Genomic DNA, 21,928 nt, shown 5'->3' with positions numbered 1-21,928 from the left:
TTTGTTTTGAATGAGCTTTCATTAACTACGAGTAGTCTTAGATTGGTACCTTGTGTTTTTTTGTCTTTTCTTATTCTTTTTTCTATGCTTAGAGCCGATAAGAAAAGCAAAACTTTTTCCATTGGATTGTATGTTTTTTTCTTGTGTTGTTACTATGCCTTTATTTCTCAGATTATTGAAAGTTGAGAATATAAAAGTTCAAATAGAGATTAAGACGACCACTATAAAAACGCTCTAAAATAAAGCTACAACAAATTATCATTTGTTTAATCGGAAATAATCGGTTAGTTATTCTTACGATTTTATATTACTTTATATATCATGATCTACATCAAACATACATTTCAGTTTTGAAATAACAAACTTTCAAATCTGGTTTTTGAAAAAGAAATGCATTAATGTCAAATCCCTTAGAAGTGATTAATCGCAACTTTCTGTGTGCATTAGTAGAACAACTTGTATTTGCCTTCTAAGCCTTTTTAAAATTAGTTTCAACATTTATATTTTAGTTAAGACATCAACTAACAAAAAGCCTAAAATAGTATCTTAATTAACACATCAAAGCAATTTCAGTTAATCACTGAACTCTTACCTTTGTTAAACAAACCTGTCTGCTGTGTTTCATGTGTACCTATATATACCGTTCCGTTATTTTAGAGCTGTCTAACCCGACAAAATATAAGTCTGCTTTAATTGAGTTCAAAGCTTCATATTTATGATGTTGATATTTCTTAAAATTAGTTGCACTACCTGGCCAATAGTTTAATATTTTTAGATCTACTGATTATTCATATAATGTAAGAATGAAACAGCTTGCTAGTGAAATTTATGATACAATTTCGTTACCGAATCGAATTTACTTTTTTAGAATAGTTGAATATCCTGTATAGTACAAGCAGCAATAGACAAAACCCCGCTGAAAGTGCAAATGTAAGCGTGACTGCATTTTGCATCAATATCTTATGTTGCGATTTATTAAGATATAACGCGTTTACTTATATAATTTATCCAGCAAAACAGAATTGAATAACGGCTTCTAAATTTGAATCGATAAAAAGGAAATTTAAGTAACAATACCATAACATTTTAAAAGAAAACTTCCTGTAGCAGGTCTTTGAGAAGAGAATTCATAGCAAAAAAGACACCTAGACAGTAAAATCAATTCAAATAAAACATTATATTTTAATTATGTATTATAATTGCATTTAATGTCAGCGGAGGTATCAAACAAGAAAGAAAATAAGATATACTAACGTGGTTTATGAATTTAACGTAAATGTGTTGGAATAAATAGCTTTCGTAGAAAAATAATATAATACTGAATCTATGCATAATAAGTGTTTTCACTAAAAATTACAATAATTCTACATTTTTATTGACATGCATATTCTTTGCTTCATTGGAAATTAAATCAGATTCATGTTTGTAATGCTTTGTCTGTACTGTTAAGGCAATTTTCACCAATACAATTTAGTAATATTATATATTCTACTCATCCTACATAAGGGAAGTAATCCCGTCAAAAATCAATATAAAATTGAGAAAGGAAATGGTGAATATGTCAAAGCGACAACCACCCGACCATAGAGCAGATAACAGCCGAAGGCAACCAATGGGTCTTCAATGTAGCGAGAATTCCCGCACCCGTAGGTGTCCTTCAGCTGGCCCCTAAAAATATGCATAATAGTACAGTGATAATGGACGTCATACTAAACTCCGAATTATACACAAGAAACTAAAATTTAAAATCATACAAGACTCACAAAGGCCAGAGGCTCCTGACTTGGGACAGGCGCAAAATTACGGCGGGGTTAAACATGTTTATGAGATCTCAACCCTCCCCCTATACCTCTAGCCAATGTAGAAAAATAAAAGAATAACAATACGCACATTAAAATTAAGTTCAAGAGAAGTCCGAGTCCGATGTCAAAAGATGTACCATCTAGGCCGTCAATATGCATGTTTTACTCATTGTAAAGGAACTTGCCTGCTATTTAGAATATATGTCATATGTTATAAATTAATAATGATAATATGTATATGTATACAAATTACTAATCTTAGATAATAAACAACAAGAAACTCGGCATAACAGCGCTTCTAAGTTTTAAGGCTTTTGTGTGAAAATATTTATAGATTATGCCATGCCTTTTCCCTTTTTGGTATCATCCAGAGACTCCCATTTAAGCATCAGACTTCAGCAAATATGCTCGTATGTGGTATTTGTAACAGGTCTTTGAGCATTTGGATTTTCGTTTTCTAACATCTTATATAATCGTATGGATTTTATTTTATTTACCTTCTATTCATTTGTTAATTACAATTGAATAGGTTTATAAGAATTAATTATAATTATATTTCAAGTCAAACAAGGAAAAGCTTCAAACTCATTTGACAGTGTTGATTAAATTATAACAAAATTGAATTAATCTTAACCTGTCTAAAACAACGACTTCCTTTCAATATTAAGCGGTAATTGTGTAACAAAACTGATTTGATTAACACGCTATAGTGAAGGAGCTAATACTGTAAGCCGATAGTAATAACCACCGTGATAATTTTGTCCAATTTGAATCATGTTATTTTACATTGCCTCAGATAAGGAGAGTAGGTATGATTACAACTGAGACAAATATTACTGATTACAAAAATAGCAAAAACGATTATATCAACGAATCTTACGTCGTCATTTGTTGTTTAAACAGAACCATATCATAAGATTTAACAAGCACTATGTAAACACAAAACGTGAAATTCCAGATATGCAACTAACAGATGTATGAATTGAAGTAAACATCACAAAACAAATAACAAAGACAAAGACAATCGTACTACTCTGGGACAGACACATGAACTATGATGCTGTATGAAAATCGTGGTACGACTTTTTTTTTATAATTTACATATAATAAAATACGTTTCGTCATATGAAAACAACATATAAAGGTTGGACTATATACATAAACGCTTTTTTAATGTTGAAGACAATTTTTTATATATATTTGTATATAATTTAATTTTGGATGTAACGGGTCTTCTGATTGGCTGACGTTATTTTGTTATAAGCCCATAGACATAATTAAGTCATGTGACCGTGATGTCATCAACGTTTTTTCATGGTTTTCTACGGTTTAAAATGGAATTCAGAATTAAAGTATAAGAAATGACTGTTATATTTTTTCTGTCTATTCGAAATGACATAAAAAAATGTGGTGTACACTGTTAAATAACCCGCTACGCGCGTTATCTTGTGTGCACCAAATTTTGTATGTTATTTCTTCATAGACAGAAAAAATATTACGGTCATTTCTTAAATGTAAAGTGATTACTGTCTAATTGATGTATATCCCTCATCTTCTGAGTAGTTTAATATTACATGTATATTACAATAAACTTTTTAAGTTTATTTTTTTAATAAAAAAATAGAAACTATTTAAGTGCATTTAAGTTTTATTTCTTTAAATGCAACTTTCAAAATAAACAAAAGTACGCAACTGATAACAGAAGTCATCCATTTCATTAAAACAACAAAGTATACTTTCTGAAAATTAAAAAGTCTGTTTTCCTAAATTATTGGCGATATTGAGCCTGACAGGGTGTAACAACACGGGTTTCTATCTCATTGATGAATATTTCGCATTTTCTTATTCATATTAAAAACTTTTTGACAGTTATTAAATATAAGAAAAGGTATGAGTGCCAATGATACAACTCTCCATTTTGGACAGTTATGTCAATTAAGAGAACAATTATTAATGAAGGGTTTACATTGCATGTTTTACTTCTGTTTGTTGTTAAGTCAGATATAGTTTTTAAAAAGACTCTTTGACGATCAATAGACAACAAATATTTGAATAATCTTGAAAGCGCCAATAGATTAACCCTAAATCCATTTATAAATATATAGCCATTAGAAATTAAAGATGTAATTATATACGGTTTCTACAAGTGTAGCCGAAATTACAAACCTCATACGAATTTTGTAACGTTTCATTTGCAATTGAGACTAATTAAGTGCATATAGTATTTTTTTTTTTTTTTTGTCATTGATTAGGACAACTCATTCAGTCCTTTCCATTAAAATATTTGTTATGTTCCTAGATAAGTAGTAAAAGTTAGAAGGAGTATTCTTTGGTTTGTTTGTATATTTATTTTGATCATTTGTAGACAAAAGCATCAAGTTTTTCTTTAGAACTAAGATATTTCAGTGGCGTATTGATTGATTTACATTAATCAAAAACAGTTAACACGGTATGTAACTTACAAAATGAGGGCACTTTGATTCGTATTACGATATAAATTATTAATTGTATCTCTTATCACTTTATATGACACAGTATATAAACAAAATATAAAAGCGTATGTGTCAATGGATCTAAGATAGAATGATAATGATGCGTGTTGCTTAAAACATATTTAAAACATTTCCAATCTTATTCTTTCAACAAGACATCTGTTTGCTACGCTTCTTGATGAGTTTTTGAATGTCCTAAAATCAGATATTTACAACATTTTGGAAGGATTTGTAGAATGTACATATATTATTAAGAAATGCTCACCAACATTGGTTAGCTTTAAACTATTTTACTCACGTCAATTCTGTGAATAATGCATGCAGTCATATAGTCTAATTAAGAAATAATTCATGGAAGCCATAGAGTTGTTGGAAATTTACACATGGCCTGTGCCGTGATATTCGAATTTTATCCTGAGCGTTAGCGAGGGATAAAATTAACGAATATCACGGCCAAGGCCATGTATAAATTTACAACAAATATATGGCTTCCATGAATTATTTCGATTCTAATAGGACAAATAAGTTAATTTAAATACTAAAGCGAGGGTTGGTATGCCGTGTGTGGAGCTGTTCTTTTTTACTCCTTGTTAGATAAAGCTCAAATATTCTCATACATCTTTAACTTGCATTTATTATTTCGTTAATAACCGCTAGAAAAAATATGTTTAATTCTCAAACCCAATGTTTCCGATTTTTAATTTACATGTTTTCTCGTTAGCTACTGTCAAATCCAAAATTGACATTTCGTAAAGAAGGAGCTGCCATGTTGACTCGCTGAATCAAAGGCAATAGAAAAGAAAACCTCAGAATTCCATTTTAATACAATATTATAAGAACTTCGTTGGTTACAAAAAAGTTTTTATTCTTGTGATATTGACTAAATATTGTTTTTATACTGCTAGTATATTGATATTTTATTTAAATCGTAACATAAATATCAAGATTATTTGCATCCCTTAATGAACCCCTCATTGTAGAGAAAGTGTTCCATGATGAAATTGACATTGCACAAAATATACAGTGTTACTATATTTAGGAAATAAACAAAACTAGTTGCAATACATTAATTCTTTTTGCTATGCATCTGAATAAGAATAAAAGTTCTGTAATGTTTTTTATTTAATTAAAATTAGTAATACAATAAATTTGGCAAAGCGTTTGCAATGTAGGTTCAAATACATGTGGATTTACGTGGGAGGTATATTGTAACATCCATTATTATGTATATCTCTGAGTCTGCGCTAAGTATAGATATATCGAGAATTTTCACACAGTGTTGTTTACAAAGCGAAAGAAGCACGTCATATTAGAATACTGCATTGTATTACAGAAATACTAAATGAACTAGAAAAGTTATTCCGGAAAACGTTTGAGCGACAAAAGAAGTGGATACCAAGCAGCTGATACCAGGAACTCCACGGACAACTCACACGGAAAGTTCCTTATCATATGACAAAATCAAAAGATTAAACACATCAAACAAACGGGAAACAACTATCTGTACAAGTAAATTATCTAACCTTAATACATGACAGAATAGAAGAATAAAATGGAAACATTATATCTTCTAAACAAAATAATGACAATACTGATACCGAAAAAAAACAAGTCTTTGAAAAATGAAATAGGGCAAACACAACACATAAAACTAAAGCAAAAATATGTACCAACTCTTTTAAGAAACTATTAGGCGAAATCATGTGAAGGTGAAAAAAACATACCTCCACTAGCGTCACCCTTTGCCCATGGAAAGATATATTTTAAAGCGTTATGTCTTTATAAGACTGTGGTGTTTTTTTTGTGTTATGCATTTCAAATGGTGAACGATTAATGTGAAAGGTTGGTTGGTAGTATAGTATTTTGACTGTTTAAAAGTAACAAAAATATATACTGACTATTGAATACGACATTTGGAATAAGTGAAATGGAACTATATATCTTTCCTGCTTCCTTGAATAATTATCAAAAGAAGTACATAATGGGTTTTTTTTCTGTCAATTTAACATTTTATCTTTAGATTTTATGCAATCGATATATTGGAATGAAAATTTTAAACCATGAGTATCAATCGTGTCCACTGTTCAAGGGATTTGTGATCAATTTATCAGGTATGTTGTTTATAATAACTTGTAACATCATATTGGGTCTCTTAATGAAGAATTGACAGTTGCAATATATGAAAATTGACAATATTCAGTTCCAAAACGACCACTATAGATTGGTTATTTTCGGCAACATATAGTTCGCTCAAATTAATCTATTCCAAACGTATACACAAAATGTAATAATTATTTTATCAATTAACCTGGAACTCTCCTTGACAGTATTCAGTCTGATTTGTAAAAAAAATGGGATCTCTGTAACACATTTTCAGATTGTATTGAGGTCTTTTTTCGATATAAGGGTTTCGCATATGGCAATCATAAACTTTGAAGATTGATAAAAAAAAATTAACAAATGCTCAGTCAAATCAAATGGTCCTATGTGTATCATTAAATCAAATATTAATCTTAACGTTAGTTTTCTGGGCACACTAATGATGTTTTAAATGAGTAGTCATCTAGTTGGTATGATATATGTGTGGAATTAGAAGTTTCAATTAGCTGATATATATAACAAACCAATAATTGCATTTAATGTTTTGTTGTATTTACACTCTCGTTCGGGCTTTTCCCCTTTTTTTTCTATTCAACAACAATATTATACATATATACTTTGTTCACAATTACTCCACTAACATGGCTATCCCTGCCAGTGGTACTTGTCATAAATACAATACGCTACATGAAGTTTCAGGTAGCTACATGTATACCGCATATTGTTTGTCGTTTACAAACAATATTGATATAACATCATTAAATAGTGTCATTATTTTAACGAATTTATTTCATTTGACATTAAAAATCAAAATATTATCAGATTTTTATAGCTTATCCGTTTGTTCTGTCAAACAATCAAATGATATTTACAAGACATTTGATACTGGTCTACACCCAAGGAACCTAACTGTAACAATAGAAATATTTTAAACGAAACAATCATGAAAATACAATCTTGTTAAAAAAAGAAGTGAAATTACAAAAAGTACTGAACTCTACGGAAAATTCAAAGCAGAAGGTCCTTAATCAAATGGCAAAGTCAAAAGGTCAAGCACACCAATCGATAAAAACTTATCAAAGATACCAGGATTATAATTTAGTACGCCAGACGCGCGTTTCGTCTACATAAGACTCATCAGTGACGCTCATATCAAAATATTTATAAAGCCAAACATGTACAAAGTTGAAGAGCATTGCGAATTCAAAATTCCAAAACTTTCTGCCAAATACTGCTAAAGTAATCTATGCCTGGGATAAGAAAATCCTTAGTTTTTATTTATGGATAAAACTTTCATTTGATCTTATATTAGAACTGTGTACATATAGAAACATGATAACAATTGTCATATTCCTGACTTTGTACAGACATTTTAAAGCAGTGATTGGATAAAGTTTGACTCGGGTCAGTTCTTGCTTGTGATGCTATAGGTGCAATTATAATATATATGTTTGAAATGCGAACATAAACATATTGACTGATACAGTGAACTTAAATACATGATTTTCATTTACATGCATGGCCAGCATTAACTGAGAAATTGTTTACCAAGTTCGGATACTCACTATTTATTTTTTGACAATTAAAAAAGAAGATATTTACTTTTTTGCAAGCTGTTAACTAAAATAGAAGATGTTCTAGCTCATGTGCGATTCTAGTAATCATTTTAATTTGTTCAAACGTAAATCGTAAGTTAATTTTTTGATGAAGTTTCGATTTAAATGTGACTTATAAAAGCGTTGAGAATACATTGTCTTTGTAATTGACAGCAACTATCAAGGTCCTTTGGGGGGCATACTATACTTTTTATACATCATTGTTTGTTTATCTTTTTTTAAGGTTTTGTGTTTCGTCAGTTGAACATTTTTTTATGTTGTCTCATTACCACAGCTCCTTATTGTAATACAGTTTTAACGAGGAGAAAAACATCCTGTTTTTGTTTCTTTCCTTTTGCAAACCTATTAGTTTGTGTTTGTCTTCTAACAATGGTGCTTTAATTCAGACTTAGTTAATGTTTACAATAATGATGATGTATTCTAATCATTGTATTGGGGATTTTAAGATGATCATTTTACGGATTGAAAACAATATGTTGCTACGTTCTTTTTATATAGTGTGTATCTTTTCTAAAAATAGTTTATTTTAAAATTCTACATATTCTAGGCTATATCGCCATATATACCTTGTATTACCTATATCTATACTAATTCCTCGGGATAAGTTAAGCGGTCCTATCAATATTCTCCGTGGTGATATTAAACTTTCAATTTATAAAACTACCTTTCTTAGTGTTAAATTTGTTCTCATTTTATTTTATTTTAAGTTTAACATATATTAAATAGTTCCTTCCCCAACTATTTCATTCTGGTTGTTCCCTTTTCTCATAACTTATCACCATATCGGATCATAACGAATAAAAAGTTTGATATATCGCATCTAAATATCATAACTATGGATAAAACTATCATTTGATCTTATATTAGAACTGTGTACATAGGGAAACAGTAGTGTAAATATTTGAAGACTTGTTTTAGTAGTTTATGACATGGCTCGGACTGATAACACATGCATCGACTAAACATTGTACTATCGATTTAACATGTCTTACCAGTACTTCAAGATGACTGGGAGAAATAGATTATTTAATTTTTGTTATCTCAAGTATGTGTATGTCTTACTTTGATGAGTTTTAAAAACTTATAAAATCATGTTGTATCTAAAAATAGAAGTTTAGGACTGGAAATAAAACATCATCAAAACAAATAAAAACAACGAACATGCAATAGGTGGGTCACAAATAGCCACGATTCACTTCAACTACACAAAAATGTATATAATTATGATACTCATAAAATAAAATAATGGGTTTGCATCAGGAAGGTAAAACAAAGGTGCATTGTTTCACCGTTTAAAGGAGCTGTTGTAAGAAAAGACAACAGTAGTAATCTGCTGTTCAAATTGAATTGCAAATGAGAATAACCATCACAAACGATATATCAATGCAAACGAGAAAATTGTATTGTATATATTAAATGTATGATGGACTCAGTTTTTAACGGTTTTTAATTCTTGTAAGTAACCCCCCTTTTTTTATAAATTTAAATCCGTAACGATTTTGTGTTCGTAGTTGATTTGTAATGGACTGTCTTTTACATGGATTCTTACTATTTTTCGGGATGCTGTAGCTGCTGTTTTCGTGAAACAAAAAATCTAATTGGATTTTATTCTCTTGAACGCACATATATATATATATATGCATTTTGTATAATAATAATAATAATCTTTCATACGTAAGCAATACAACTTATGGAATATATATTTTTACATCAGTGAAATTATTTACATTTAAATAATTAGTCAAATAATCCTATAAGTAAGTATACACATATAACAGTATAGTAGAGTATGATAAAATATAACACATATTAAGCATTTATAATGATGAAATTATTTACGTGCCTTCTCGGCCAGACATAAAAACTTCCCTAAATTGTTAAGTTCCTTTACAATATGAACAGAAAGCAGATGTATGAGTTATATATTGAATTGTTTTTACCAAACCGAAGACATGAAATAGTATTGATTTTTTTTTTTGAAAATATCAGCAAACTAATTATTTCGAATTGTTTCAGTATAGTAGAGTACAGTCGTAATTGTACGTGTAGGGTCCAGGTTTTTTATATTTTTATATTATTTTATTGATGAACCCCATCTCCTTCAGACCAACTTAAAGGCAAACAATAGAATTACTGAATACATGTTTATTGAATAAGTATGTTACTCATGCATTATGTGTAATATTTTGTGAAAATAAATTTCTATTGTATAACAGATTTAAATGAAAAGTAAACACTTTTATTATCAATGTAACACAGGATTCTGATATTAGTTTATCAATTGTAGCCATAAAAATAAACACTTGTCAAACTTGTGTTGATAAATGTCGGTTTTGTTATCTAACAGCTAAATTTCCTTATACACACTTTTATTTCTTAAAAAAAGATTTATTAAAAAATGGGTGTATTTTTTCGAATAAAATGATGAATTGGGTTGTTATCGGAGGTTTTAATATCTTAAACATCACGTTTGTACATCGAGGCAGAAAAGAACATATCATATATACAAACATGTATTAAGACGATTCATAAAATTGTAAAGTGATTAAAGGGACAATTTTTCTTTCACCTGTTATTTATATCTATTTAAACGGTATAGGTCACAGTGAAAATTTTATTACATCCCAAAACAAATAATCACAAGACTATGCCATATTTGTACGACTCATCTGAGGTAAGGAATTTTCTTATATTTTATGTGGGTATTTTTTTTTAACTTGTACTTGTTGTATTTTTTTGTTGTTTTTTTTTTCAAAAAAGAAGGTCATAAGTAAATGATATCAATCATGTTTTCAACCTTAATATCTTGATATATATTATTCGTGTAGAATTATTTGAGGTTTTAACTGTTCCCTTGAACAATTTGACAAAAAAATTTGCTTTACACTGGAAATTTAATTTGCCAGTTAAGCATGAGGATGTGAATATAAAAAAATTACATGGTTTTTTACTGAGAAGGAAATAATTAGTTTCCTCCTTCATCTACAAAACGTTGTTTGTATTTGAAAGTCAAGTCTCTGTGTATAATTGTGCGCATAGCGAGGATGGGCATGCTTGATGGCCACAACTGTATCACCAACAAATCCAATAAAATTGTGCACAGGAGTAACATGGTAAGATTGTTATACTACCGGTTTCGTTCTGATGAAACTACCGTCCTACTTTTTGTTTCTTTCCTAAATTTAAATATCATTATGATATAGCATAACTTTATTTTTTGCAATACACATTTTTGTTTAATCTTATTGCTAAATTTATTTTAAATGTTGGTATAATGCCAATATATCAGTTTCTCCTTTTTATTGTCATATTTTCGCGTTCATGATGGGGTTGGTTTATTTCTGACGTTAGCACAAAAAGTATATGCAAAATAAACAGGCATACATTGTTTATGATGCCATCAATAAATTAACTTCTTTGAATGACACATTATGATCAACACACATAGAGTTACAGTCGTTTCAATATTTTCATTTTATTGACAAATCCCGAAGGAATTGTTCATTTTCACATTGAAACTTTTTCTATTATCTCTAACTATTGAAAACCCTAAACGGTGATGAAAAAAAATGAAATTGTATATTCCATTACTACGCGCCACTAAAATTTTTTTTTTTAAGTAAGCTATACGATGTCTTTCAATTACAAATGATTTATTTTTAATTACAGATGTCTTGCAGACAACATTTTATGTACACATTCTAGATTTGCAACAAAGTAACACAATTATAAACATGTACATGCATACTGCTGAATAATTTTAAGAATTTTGAGGTCCCACCTATGGCCATTATGTTTTTCTGTCTGTGCGTGCGAGCATTCGTTCTTTCCTTTGTCCATCTGTCCCGCTTTAGCTTAAAGTTTTGGTCAATGTAGTGTTGATGAAGTTGAAGTCGGATCAACTTGATTCTTAGTAAACATGTTCTCTATGATATGATCGTTCTAATTTTAAGTTACAGTTTTTACCCACTGAATAAATAACATTGATAGTGCGAGTGGGGTATCCGTGTACTATGTACACAAGTCATTCTTGTTTATGCATACGTGTAGGTAACACTCGTAGTATATGCTTCACACCAGAAAGACTCTTATGATCTCCTCTAGGTATACGATCTGGACAACAATTTTAAAAAGACAAAATATATAAAGCCCTTCAGAGCATAAAGCATCAAAACATCTGAACAGAACAGTTTAATGTGTCGTATCCCAAGATCGGATACTGTTGTTGCAATATACTATGTTAAATAAGCTCATCATACGTTTGCTCGGGTGAATTTATATATCATGATACTACTCCTGGAGGTGTTTAACGACAGTGACTGGCTTTACAACCCTCCCATGGTCGGTTGCTCGGGATACGTTTGCTCGTGATACGTTTGTTAAGGTGAATTTATATATCTAGATTATCATGTGATTCCTTTGTGATAGATGTTAATTGTCATTTGATACATGTACATGATTGTCTTCCAATCTTCTGTTTTGTATTGCTATTTGTGTTGTGTATACCTCTTGTTGCAATGCTTGCTGTCGGAGGGTAAAAATAAATCTTGAATCCCGAATCTTGTAAACAATGCATGAGGCAGTTTCGTCCTTCGTTGTAGCACAGGTCTCTATTAAATAATGTCAAGGCAAAGGCTACTGTCTGATCAGCTCTTATACAGTAAATTTGTTTCAAAAACATTCCAGGAATATATAACCTATTCGAAATTAAGATTTGTTTAAATAAGTAAAAGAAAACCATGGAAAATTTATTATATCAAATGAGATGTGGTCAAGAAGCAAATACTTCATTAACAAATGAATTTTATGGAAAGGTCTCCTATGTTTAATTTCTTTTAAGAGCGATTGTAGAAGTGAATCACCTCCTAGTGACAAAACAATAATAAAATAAAATTATGAAGTGTAATTGATTATTGTTATAAAGAGCAATGTTTCCGTGCACATGTAGTACTCTGTAATGCTGATGACAATTAAACGTGACGAAACCTATTTCTGGGTTCATTATCTTTGCGTGTTAGACATGATAGCGGAAAATTAAAATCTGAAATGACAGTGAACTTTTTTATCAATTTTCTATTGTAAATAATCTTCATTTATACCATGTATTTATTTTTGTTATTATAAAAGTGCATAAAAACTATAAACATTTGCTAGTTTCCTTAAACGTTTGTTTCTTCACATGTTGTGCATTTATATAATACTTTACTTGATGATACTAATTTGGATGTTAATATGTTTGAACTGTTTAAAGTTGTCTATCTGTTAGTGTTCGTTAAGAGTCATGTAAAAATTCGTCAATGCTTGATGTCTAATCACTTTATATAACTAACCAGCATATATTATAGATCACTAACAAATGTTGTTGGGTTCGTGTTGCTCATCCTTTAGTTTTGAATTCTGTGTTTAGTTTAGTGGGTTTTTTTTTTATTTATTTTTTTTGTTTTTTTTTGTTGTTGTTTTTTTGCCATGACATTGTCAGCTTGTTTTCGACTTGTGATTTTGAATATCCCTTTGGTGTGTTTCGTCTCTCTTTTTAATTAAAGGATCATTTGAAATGACTATTTCTTTTAATTAAATATTGGAATGGAATTGGAAAATAATACTCGACAACATGCACGACACTGTGGAAAAAAATCCGTTTCAAAAGTTAAATGAATAATCAGTTTAGTTGTTCTGGAGAAACGTTAATAGCTCTCACTAAAGGTACAGATTACACCAACTTGAAAATTTCCACATGATCATCATGCATTGTATATTGAGAACAGCAATTGGTAAAACTAATGTTTGACCAAATATGATTAAAGATTCAATTTTAACTTTACATTTTAACAAGGTTTAAGTCATTCTCTGACGTAAATTAAAAGTGAAAATAATGCATTTACGTTGACAAGCTTTCCTATCTGGAACCACTGAACGATGTTGATCAAACCTTGATCTTAATCTTCCTAAGGGATCTGAATTTAATTTGACAGAATTGAGAATTATGAGTGAAATATAAACAATACACAAGCAAAATGCATATAAGTGGACAAAAAATAAGGAATACAGGAAAGGTATGAACAATCAAATAACTCAGAAATGGCATTGAATATTAAGAATTAAAAATACAGATCGTCTTCCCTCCTCATATGGCAATTGTTCGCTTTATAACTTGAATCGGATGAAGCCAACAACAGACAATCATGCCCCAAAAACATACCGATGGTACAATATGAAATAACGAAGTTATTAAAAGTTGTAACTGATTGAGTCATCAATGATAAGTCCCAATTTTTAAAGCGTATTTCCTAAATGACACTTTTGTTATCGACCAACAATGGTTCAGCAGGTGGTATATTGCAAGACAAACAATATGATCCTTACCAATATATGGTATTATTTACGCCCGTCATTCCTACCAACATACTTTTACGGAACATATCATTCTTCTCGTCAACAAGTACACCAAGAGTGTCACTTCGCGCAAAAGGAAGACGCTAATTGATTAAATTTGATATGACATCTTTTAGGATTAAAACAAGTTCCCGTTTTTTGTGATTGTCATTTAAGTTAAATGAAATGTATGCTTTAGAAATCTTGCTTTTGTACTTTCAACACAACTATCCATTTAACACTTGATAAGATGTTTATATAATTTATGCTGTGTGCGGGAGAAATCATGCTTTTGAAGAATTATTCAACTGCCAATCTTCTAAAATCCAATTTAAATGCAATCATAAGCGAAACAACTGCATGCAATATTTGAAAAGTAATGTGATGACACTGCAATCATAGATACGATTAACATAAGATAACAAGCACCTTATATTGATTACACATGACACTCCAGCTGATTACAATAGCGCAATGCAATATATCATTTGATTTAAATTATGAATTTCCATTGCAAATTTATCTGTTAATAAATTATGTAATTGTGGCAACTATCGCACATGAAGTTGATTCAATACGGTTTTATCTATTCTTTTCTGGTTTTGATTCCCCAAAACGTTTTCTACAGATTTATTGACAATGTTTTTTTTTATCGAATACGACCGTTAATTACTGTTTGATACTGAAAACAAAACTGATCGAGCACGAAACGTCTTGTTCAAAGAAAAGCACAAGCCACAAGGCCTAAAGTTATAACATATCACGCCTTTAACATGTTTAAGATGGTACCCAACACCTTCACTAAATCTAATTTGGCTCGTTTAATTTTCATAAAATTTTACAAAGTATTTACTTTGACCCTTTGACAAAAATATAAAAATTTTAAAATATTTGAACCAAACCAGGAAAATTACACTGGTTATATAGCAGTTTGACACACACTAATTTTGATCATTGAGAAGCTTAGTATTCCCTTAACAACGCAACGTAGTTGAAACGTTTAGCTGATTTTACAGAGTTATCTCCCTTTAGTGTTAGGTACCGGTCCACCTTAAGTTTTCTTATTTGCGTCTGTATAAAAAAAGTAAAAAACATTAGTCATATCATGAACTGTGTTTTGTAAAACAATGTAAGAATACTAAAAGTTCAATTGTTCAAGTCATTTAAAATTATGTTGATTTTATTGATAAATACAGGTTGACATATTAGGCTTCATTTCAGGACGGTCAGTTGGGAACATGTCATATATGACCAAATATATGACCTTTTGACATTTAGTTTATGGACAATTATATATGATTATAGGCCTCGCCCAAAACATCTTTAGATCTGAAGATGTGGTGTGAGTGCAACGAGACAACTCTCCATCCAAATAACAAAACAAAAAAAAGTAAACCATTATAGGTCAATGTACGGTCTTCAACACGGAGCATTGGCTCATAACGAACAACAAGCTATAAAGGGCCCCAGAATTACTTTTGTAAAACCATTCAAACATCTTTACACACTTAACTATTTGTAAACTCTAATTTGCTGCAAAAATCTCTTTGCGTAAATCATTGACTTATATAAATTTTTAAATTACTAATAACAAGATCTAAGTTCAAGATATTTATTTCAATTTTGCCCTGGAAGCAAGAATCTTGGAATATGCAAGACAAAATTTACAACTATTTAAGAATAACGCCTTCAGTTATGAACATACGAATATTGTATTTGATAGATTTATAATACTTTCTGATATTCAAATTCAAAGTTTAAAACGGTGGTATAATATTTTTAAAACAACAATAACAATAACAGGTTTAGATCTGCTAAACGCTTACTATATTAAAGCTGCTTGTTAGATACTGGTATTTTGAATACTAACAAGAAACATCACTACAATATCTCGATAATTGCTTTTATTGTATTTATTCTCTATATATTTTTCAATATGTTATATATTTAGGTGACATAACTGTATGTTTGAGATCATTATGACATTGTGTTTCAAATAATTTATTGACCTTCCAAAGAAAACCAACAAGGGTATATATTGATTGATTAGTATTTGCTTATCGCATACATATACAAGACAAAACACATATCGTTAAATATTATAGGCATTTTCTTTAAATGGATCGCCGGGGCATGTTTTGGTCAAACGAATGAAAATGAGAGTAAATTAATCAATTATTCTTCTCATTAAACATCTTTGTTAAGGTGGTCACACTGGAAGGGACATTAACGTCGCTCTTATATTAGCCAATATTTTCTAATGACGTTTATGAAAGACGCGACAGAAGAAAAAAATATAGATTTAAACTCTGCAGTATTATCATTGTTTTACAAAGGAATGCGATCAGTTTTCCAAAATATTGAAAACAACACGTTATTAATTTCCAAACTTCATCTCAATCTAAAGTTGATTTTTTTATGACTTACAAACTGAAAAAAAACACAAACTGTTAAACAAGTCAATTTACAAATGATAAGACGTCATTTCAGTTTCATACCTTAGAAGACTTCATTTCTGATGGAGTTGTATAAAGTATTCTTCTGTTACTCCGAAAATATCATTATGATCACGTTATAGTGTGAGTTTTTAATATGTAATGGCGGCCTTGGTCATCAAGTTGTTTAAGAAGTCGAACGACTATATCACTAGAGGTTGTGAGTTCGAATTCCACACGTGACAGGTGCACTCGACTCCAAACTTAATTGTTCAAGAAAGTCAGTTGTTTCTCTCCGTGAACTCTGGCTTTCTCCACCAACAAAACCTAACCGCCATGAAATAGCACAATAGTGAAAAAAGTTGTAATAACTTCCTATCAACCATTTAATTTATATGAAAGGTTTTTATTTAATTTTTTTCACTTTTTAGGAGCATTTAAAATGAATCCTGTATTTTTGCTGGCATTCTTCTTCCTTGAAGCTTTTGGGGTAAGTATTTTTTCACTTTGCTGACGTAATATCTAATTGCTTGAGCATATATTTTGATTAATCAGGCTCCTCCTGTAGTACGTAAGAAAATTTTTCATATCAGTAAGTTTGAGGGCACTTATTCAATCTTAGATAATGGATAAGGACATTATTATTGTATGACTTTAAAAAGACCATGTTAGATTATATCTTTTAATACATTCAATTATTGATATTTTTGCCTGATGCTTATCCTAAAGTATATAAAAAGAGAGAGAAGATACCAAGGGGATATTAAATACTCAGAAGGCAGAAGTAACTTATATCTTGTTGTTCGGTGTGAGCCAAGGCTAAGTGTTAAATGCCATACTTGTACCTTTATTTGTATACCTATTATGCATTGTGATTTGGATGTAGAGTTGTCTGTCTCATTGGCACTCATACTTCATCTTCTTAATTATTTGACAACGACATTGCATAAAACGAAAGAAAAAGTCCATAAAAAACACGACATTAGACTCAGCCACACAAACCCGTTTTAAATCAGTTAGCTTAGTGGTAAATTATACTGTATCTATAATGGTCAAGTACTATGTCTTACAATTCAATATATCTAAAAGATGAAGAAAAAAAAACGATAGGAAAAAAATTACTTACATTTTAAAAGTAAGTATGATTGACGAGAAGGAAAGCAAATACACAGGAACAACGTCTGTTTGTCGTTTATTTAACAAGGAATTAAAACAATTAATATCCAAAATAATTCCAATATTTTCACATAGATTCATAGGGCAATTAGAAATAATTATTTCGATTCTGAGCGATGTTGATAGGAAAGCACGTAAAATGCAGCAACCTTGGTAGGTGTCATTTAAGCATTTTGTTCAAACGCATAATATATCAAGCTATTTTGGAAGACAAAATAACTTGACAGTTGCAAAGGCTTTTGTCATTTTTAGTTAAATTTAACTTCACTTAAGCAATAAAATTTAGATTATTCAGTAATGAAGCATGTTTAATGAAAATGAATTTGCATCTACACATTGTAAACTGTTATTGCTATTCAAAATTTTGTTCAAAGCCTGACAAAGTGTCATTTTCATAGTGTTAGGTATCCTTATTGCAACAATTGTGGGCAAGACATTACCGATTTTCAAGAAATTTGTACAATGAAAAAATAAAAAAAAAAAATTCAATGAATGCATCTACAGTAAAAAGAATGGATTTTAGCAGTATTACATTTAATCTGTGGTAATGTGTGCATTTGTTTACTTTGCACATCGATAGTTAACCGTCTGTATAGAAGGTAATGTGTTGCATTGGTATCTTCTAGAATACAGATGTTATAGTATATACGTTATAGTTCTGTTTTAAATAAACTTATCATAAAAAAGATGAGTTTGATGTGAATACAACATACTAAGAAGTTTATGGTGACTCCCTTCCTTCAATACTTATTTTTAGTATTCTGTTTATCTCATATAAATGAATAAAATTCAAGTTCTACGGAAACAAACAATTAACATCGTGAATAATTAATTTACAATTTAATACAATTGCTTTGATTTTAAATCTTGATAACGTAAACATGGCACTTCTCTTTAAGGGTGTTGTAGACATTACTTTACCTGAACAGAACCAAGGCATTGGTGATGCTAATCAAACATGCACACAACTTATCGAAAAGGAACAAAATACAAAAAACGGTAAGTAGTCTAATCTAAATCCTTGTATGAACAAGTTGACATACCGGACGTCTGAACATAGTTCATATGGAATATTTTAACATGTCCTCTTTTTTAAACATGATCTCAATAAAATATTTTTATCAAAGTAACGTTTTATTTTTATTATTTCAATAATTTATGCAAATTGCAAGAAGTTCTAGTAATAATTGAAGGCACTATCCCGGCGACACTGGATATTCTGATGAACCATTTCCCTAGAAGAAGTCCCGAGTTTAGATTTTCTGATTTTTTTATTATCGTACCCATCTGCGTTTTTCATGAGTGAAAATCTTTATTCAAATTTAAGTATGGTCACTTTCAGAGTAAGTGAAGCCTCCAGCAACTTGTCTTTTTAGAAACAGAAAATATAAATATTATTTTTTAACCTTCAGTTAGGACGAATTTTGTCTAAATTGTTAGGTAAGGGCTCTTTGCGCACTGCTCGACTCTAGAGTTTGAAGGAATACAGTGTATCAAGCAAATATGTCAGAAATTGAGGCTATACAGCAATGCATTATTTATTTTATTTGACATTTTTAACTTGTTTGGATTCGAGCGTCACTGATGAGCCTTTTTTAGACGAAACGCGCGTCTGGCGTATATACAAAATTTAGTTCTGGTATATATGATGAGTTTATTTATTATTATAAAGCATAAACATACATTTGTTTCAACACATTTTCAGATAGTTTCTGTGAAAGGGTATGGGATACAATATCATGTTGGCCACCAACACCACCTGAAAGTTTGGCAACCATACCATGTCCAAGTTACCTTAATGGTTTTAATACTGCAGGTAAATACGTTGAACCATAAAGGACATATTCAGAATGATAAAATTTTATGTTAGACAATTCACAATGATAAAGATAAACAAATTATTCACTCACAAGCAACACAACACTAATGATAAAAGAATACATATCTTTAGTTAACGTATTTGGAAATGAAAAAAAGTGTGTTACTAATTCAGCATTTTGAAGTAGCAACTAAGAATGCTATAATTGGTAGTTAAAAAACATATGATACAATTTCCGTTCTCACTAAACATCTCTGGAAAAAACCTTCGTCAGGTTCACTCGAGGCTAAAAGTTCGGAAACGTTTCATAGTATATAAACAACAAAAGTATCAGTAGCTCCAGCTCTGTGGCTTCTTAGGTATACTTTAGTGTAAGGGCAATGTTGATAACAAGAAGTTGGAGATTTTTTCTCAAATGTTGCAATTAATTGAGTTCTAATGTTAGTTCAATATCATATAGTTAGTGGTGGTACCTTGAACAGCCAATATGGCATCATAACGTAAATAATACACTACAGCATATTTGTTGTTTTAGCTTTTGCACACAAATATTGCACCGGTAATGGAACATGGTTTTACCATCCAATTTTAAATCTGACGTGGACTGATTACACAGACTGTCCATATACTTCAATAATGGAAGACATACCAGAGTTAATTAAGGTATGGATGACTTAATAGACATAAGAAAATGTAAGATATGAAATATTCAGTTTTATTTGTAATCAGATATTTGACCTCTATTTGTTTGTATGCTGTTTATGTTGCCTGATTGACGTATATTGAGGTGAGGTGTCACGTGTGTGGACTGAGGTTAATGTTTTGCCTTTTTCTTTGGAGACGGTGTAGTATTTCTCCCTTTGTCTGACAACAGCATGACTAAAAATGAAAACGACAATCAGACAAACAATAGTAAACATGACACAACATAGAAAACTAAAGAATAAGCAACACGAACCTCAGCAAAAACTAGGGGTGATCGCAGGTGCTCCGGAAGGGTAAGCAGATCCTGCTCCACATGTGGCACCCGTCGTGTTGCTCATGTGATAACAAATCCGGTAAACAGTCTAATTCGGTAGATCACATTAATGAAAGAGAAGGGGATTGTAGATACGATGTAAGGAACATATCCGATAGCATCTGTGAAACGGTTATTGCATAACTGTCAACCAACTCGTGATGGTGTCCGTAAAATGGACAAAGGAAGCATAAGTGAGCTAAAGAACACAGTTCAGTTGGGTTTATTTTACAGGACCTTACTTTCTCCTATTATTAACAATGCATGTTGATTTAACCGTACTGTTTGCAGACAAATAAAATATTGTTTAATGCTAAAGTTAAGTTAAACCCACGCTACATATATATATATCACTTTTATATATTATGATTAATGCAACTTGGATGAAAAACTTTCAACAACACTGATGATAAAATTTTAAAAATCACCAGTTCTCGAAATATAATTATATCTTTATTTTACATGCATATGATTGAAATGATGATTGATTTCAATAACTGAGAGTTATGAAATTATTTCTGTATTACAGTGCGATATTGGTTTTGAAAGAATTGTAAAAACTGAGATTTAAATGATATATATGAAGTGACGATAACAGAATGCCTTCAAATTGCTTGAAACACTTTGCTATTATGTTCATGATTAGTTTTAAAAAACATGACTTTGCAAAATGACATCCTTTGTTCTTGTTATATTCGTTTTAAACGAAACATTAATTTTGAAATTATCATTTTTTATTATTGATAGGATATCGTAATTTAATTGTATTTCAAAGAATCCGATATTATTGAAATTGTGCTAATGTATTGTTTTGATTAGCTTTTTGTGAATAACCCAAAGTTTTTCTCTAACTTATAAAAGTGTTGTGTATTTGAAATGCATACGTATACATTCAGTTTTTTGTTATGAACTTTTTGTTGAATATTTTTCACAAAGGGTAGACTTTTCGAATAGTCATCGTATTACTGTTTGAAAATATAGTTGTCCTTCATGTAAGTCTGACGTGCTTACCTAATTTTAGTAATACAATTCATGTACATAAAAGTACAATAATTCTTTGCACAAGTAATGTACTTTCTTTTAGCCAAAATATTTTAT

The 21,928-nt window shown here is 30.2% G+C and overlaps 1 protein-coding gene across 5 annotated transcripts in view; it reads left to right on the top strand.

Moving 5' to 3' along the window:
- The window catches only part of LOC134706548 (secretin receptor-like), a 49,113-nt gene that overhangs the window by 14,047 nt on the left and 13,138 nt on the right, over positions 1-21,928 (top strand). For 2 of the 5 annotated variants that reach the window (XM_063565575.1, XM_063565574.1), the window contains exons 2-5: positions 17,249-17,307; positions 18,893-18,992; positions 19,699-19,809; positions 20,348-20,475. In XM_063565575.1, the coding sequence (XP_063421645.1) occupies positions 17,260-17,307; positions 18,893-18,992; positions 19,699-19,809; positions 20,348-20,475 (387 nt within the window). In that variant the 5' untranslated portion in view covers positions 17,249-17,259. Of the gene's footprint in view, positions 1-10,527; positions 10,685-10,995; positions 11,124-17,248; positions 17,308-18,892; positions 18,993-19,698; positions 19,810-20,347; positions 20,476-21,928 lie in introns of those variants that run through there. The other 3 variants (XM_063565577.1, XM_063565573.1, XM_063565576.1) reach the window with 3 other exon arrangements.

The sequence above is a fragment of the Mytilus trossulus genome, chromosome 2 (genome assembly GCF_036588685.1).
Source record: "Mytilus trossulus isolate FHL-02 chromosome 2, PNRI_Mtr1.1.1.hap1, whole genome shotgun sequence".
Taxonomy (NCBI): Eukaryota; Metazoa; Mollusca; class Bivalvia; order Mytilida; family Mytilidae; genus Mytilus; species Mytilus trossulus.
The sequence above is the reverse complement of the archived record's forward strand: the minus strand, read 5'-3'. Positions and strand labels throughout refer to the sequence as shown.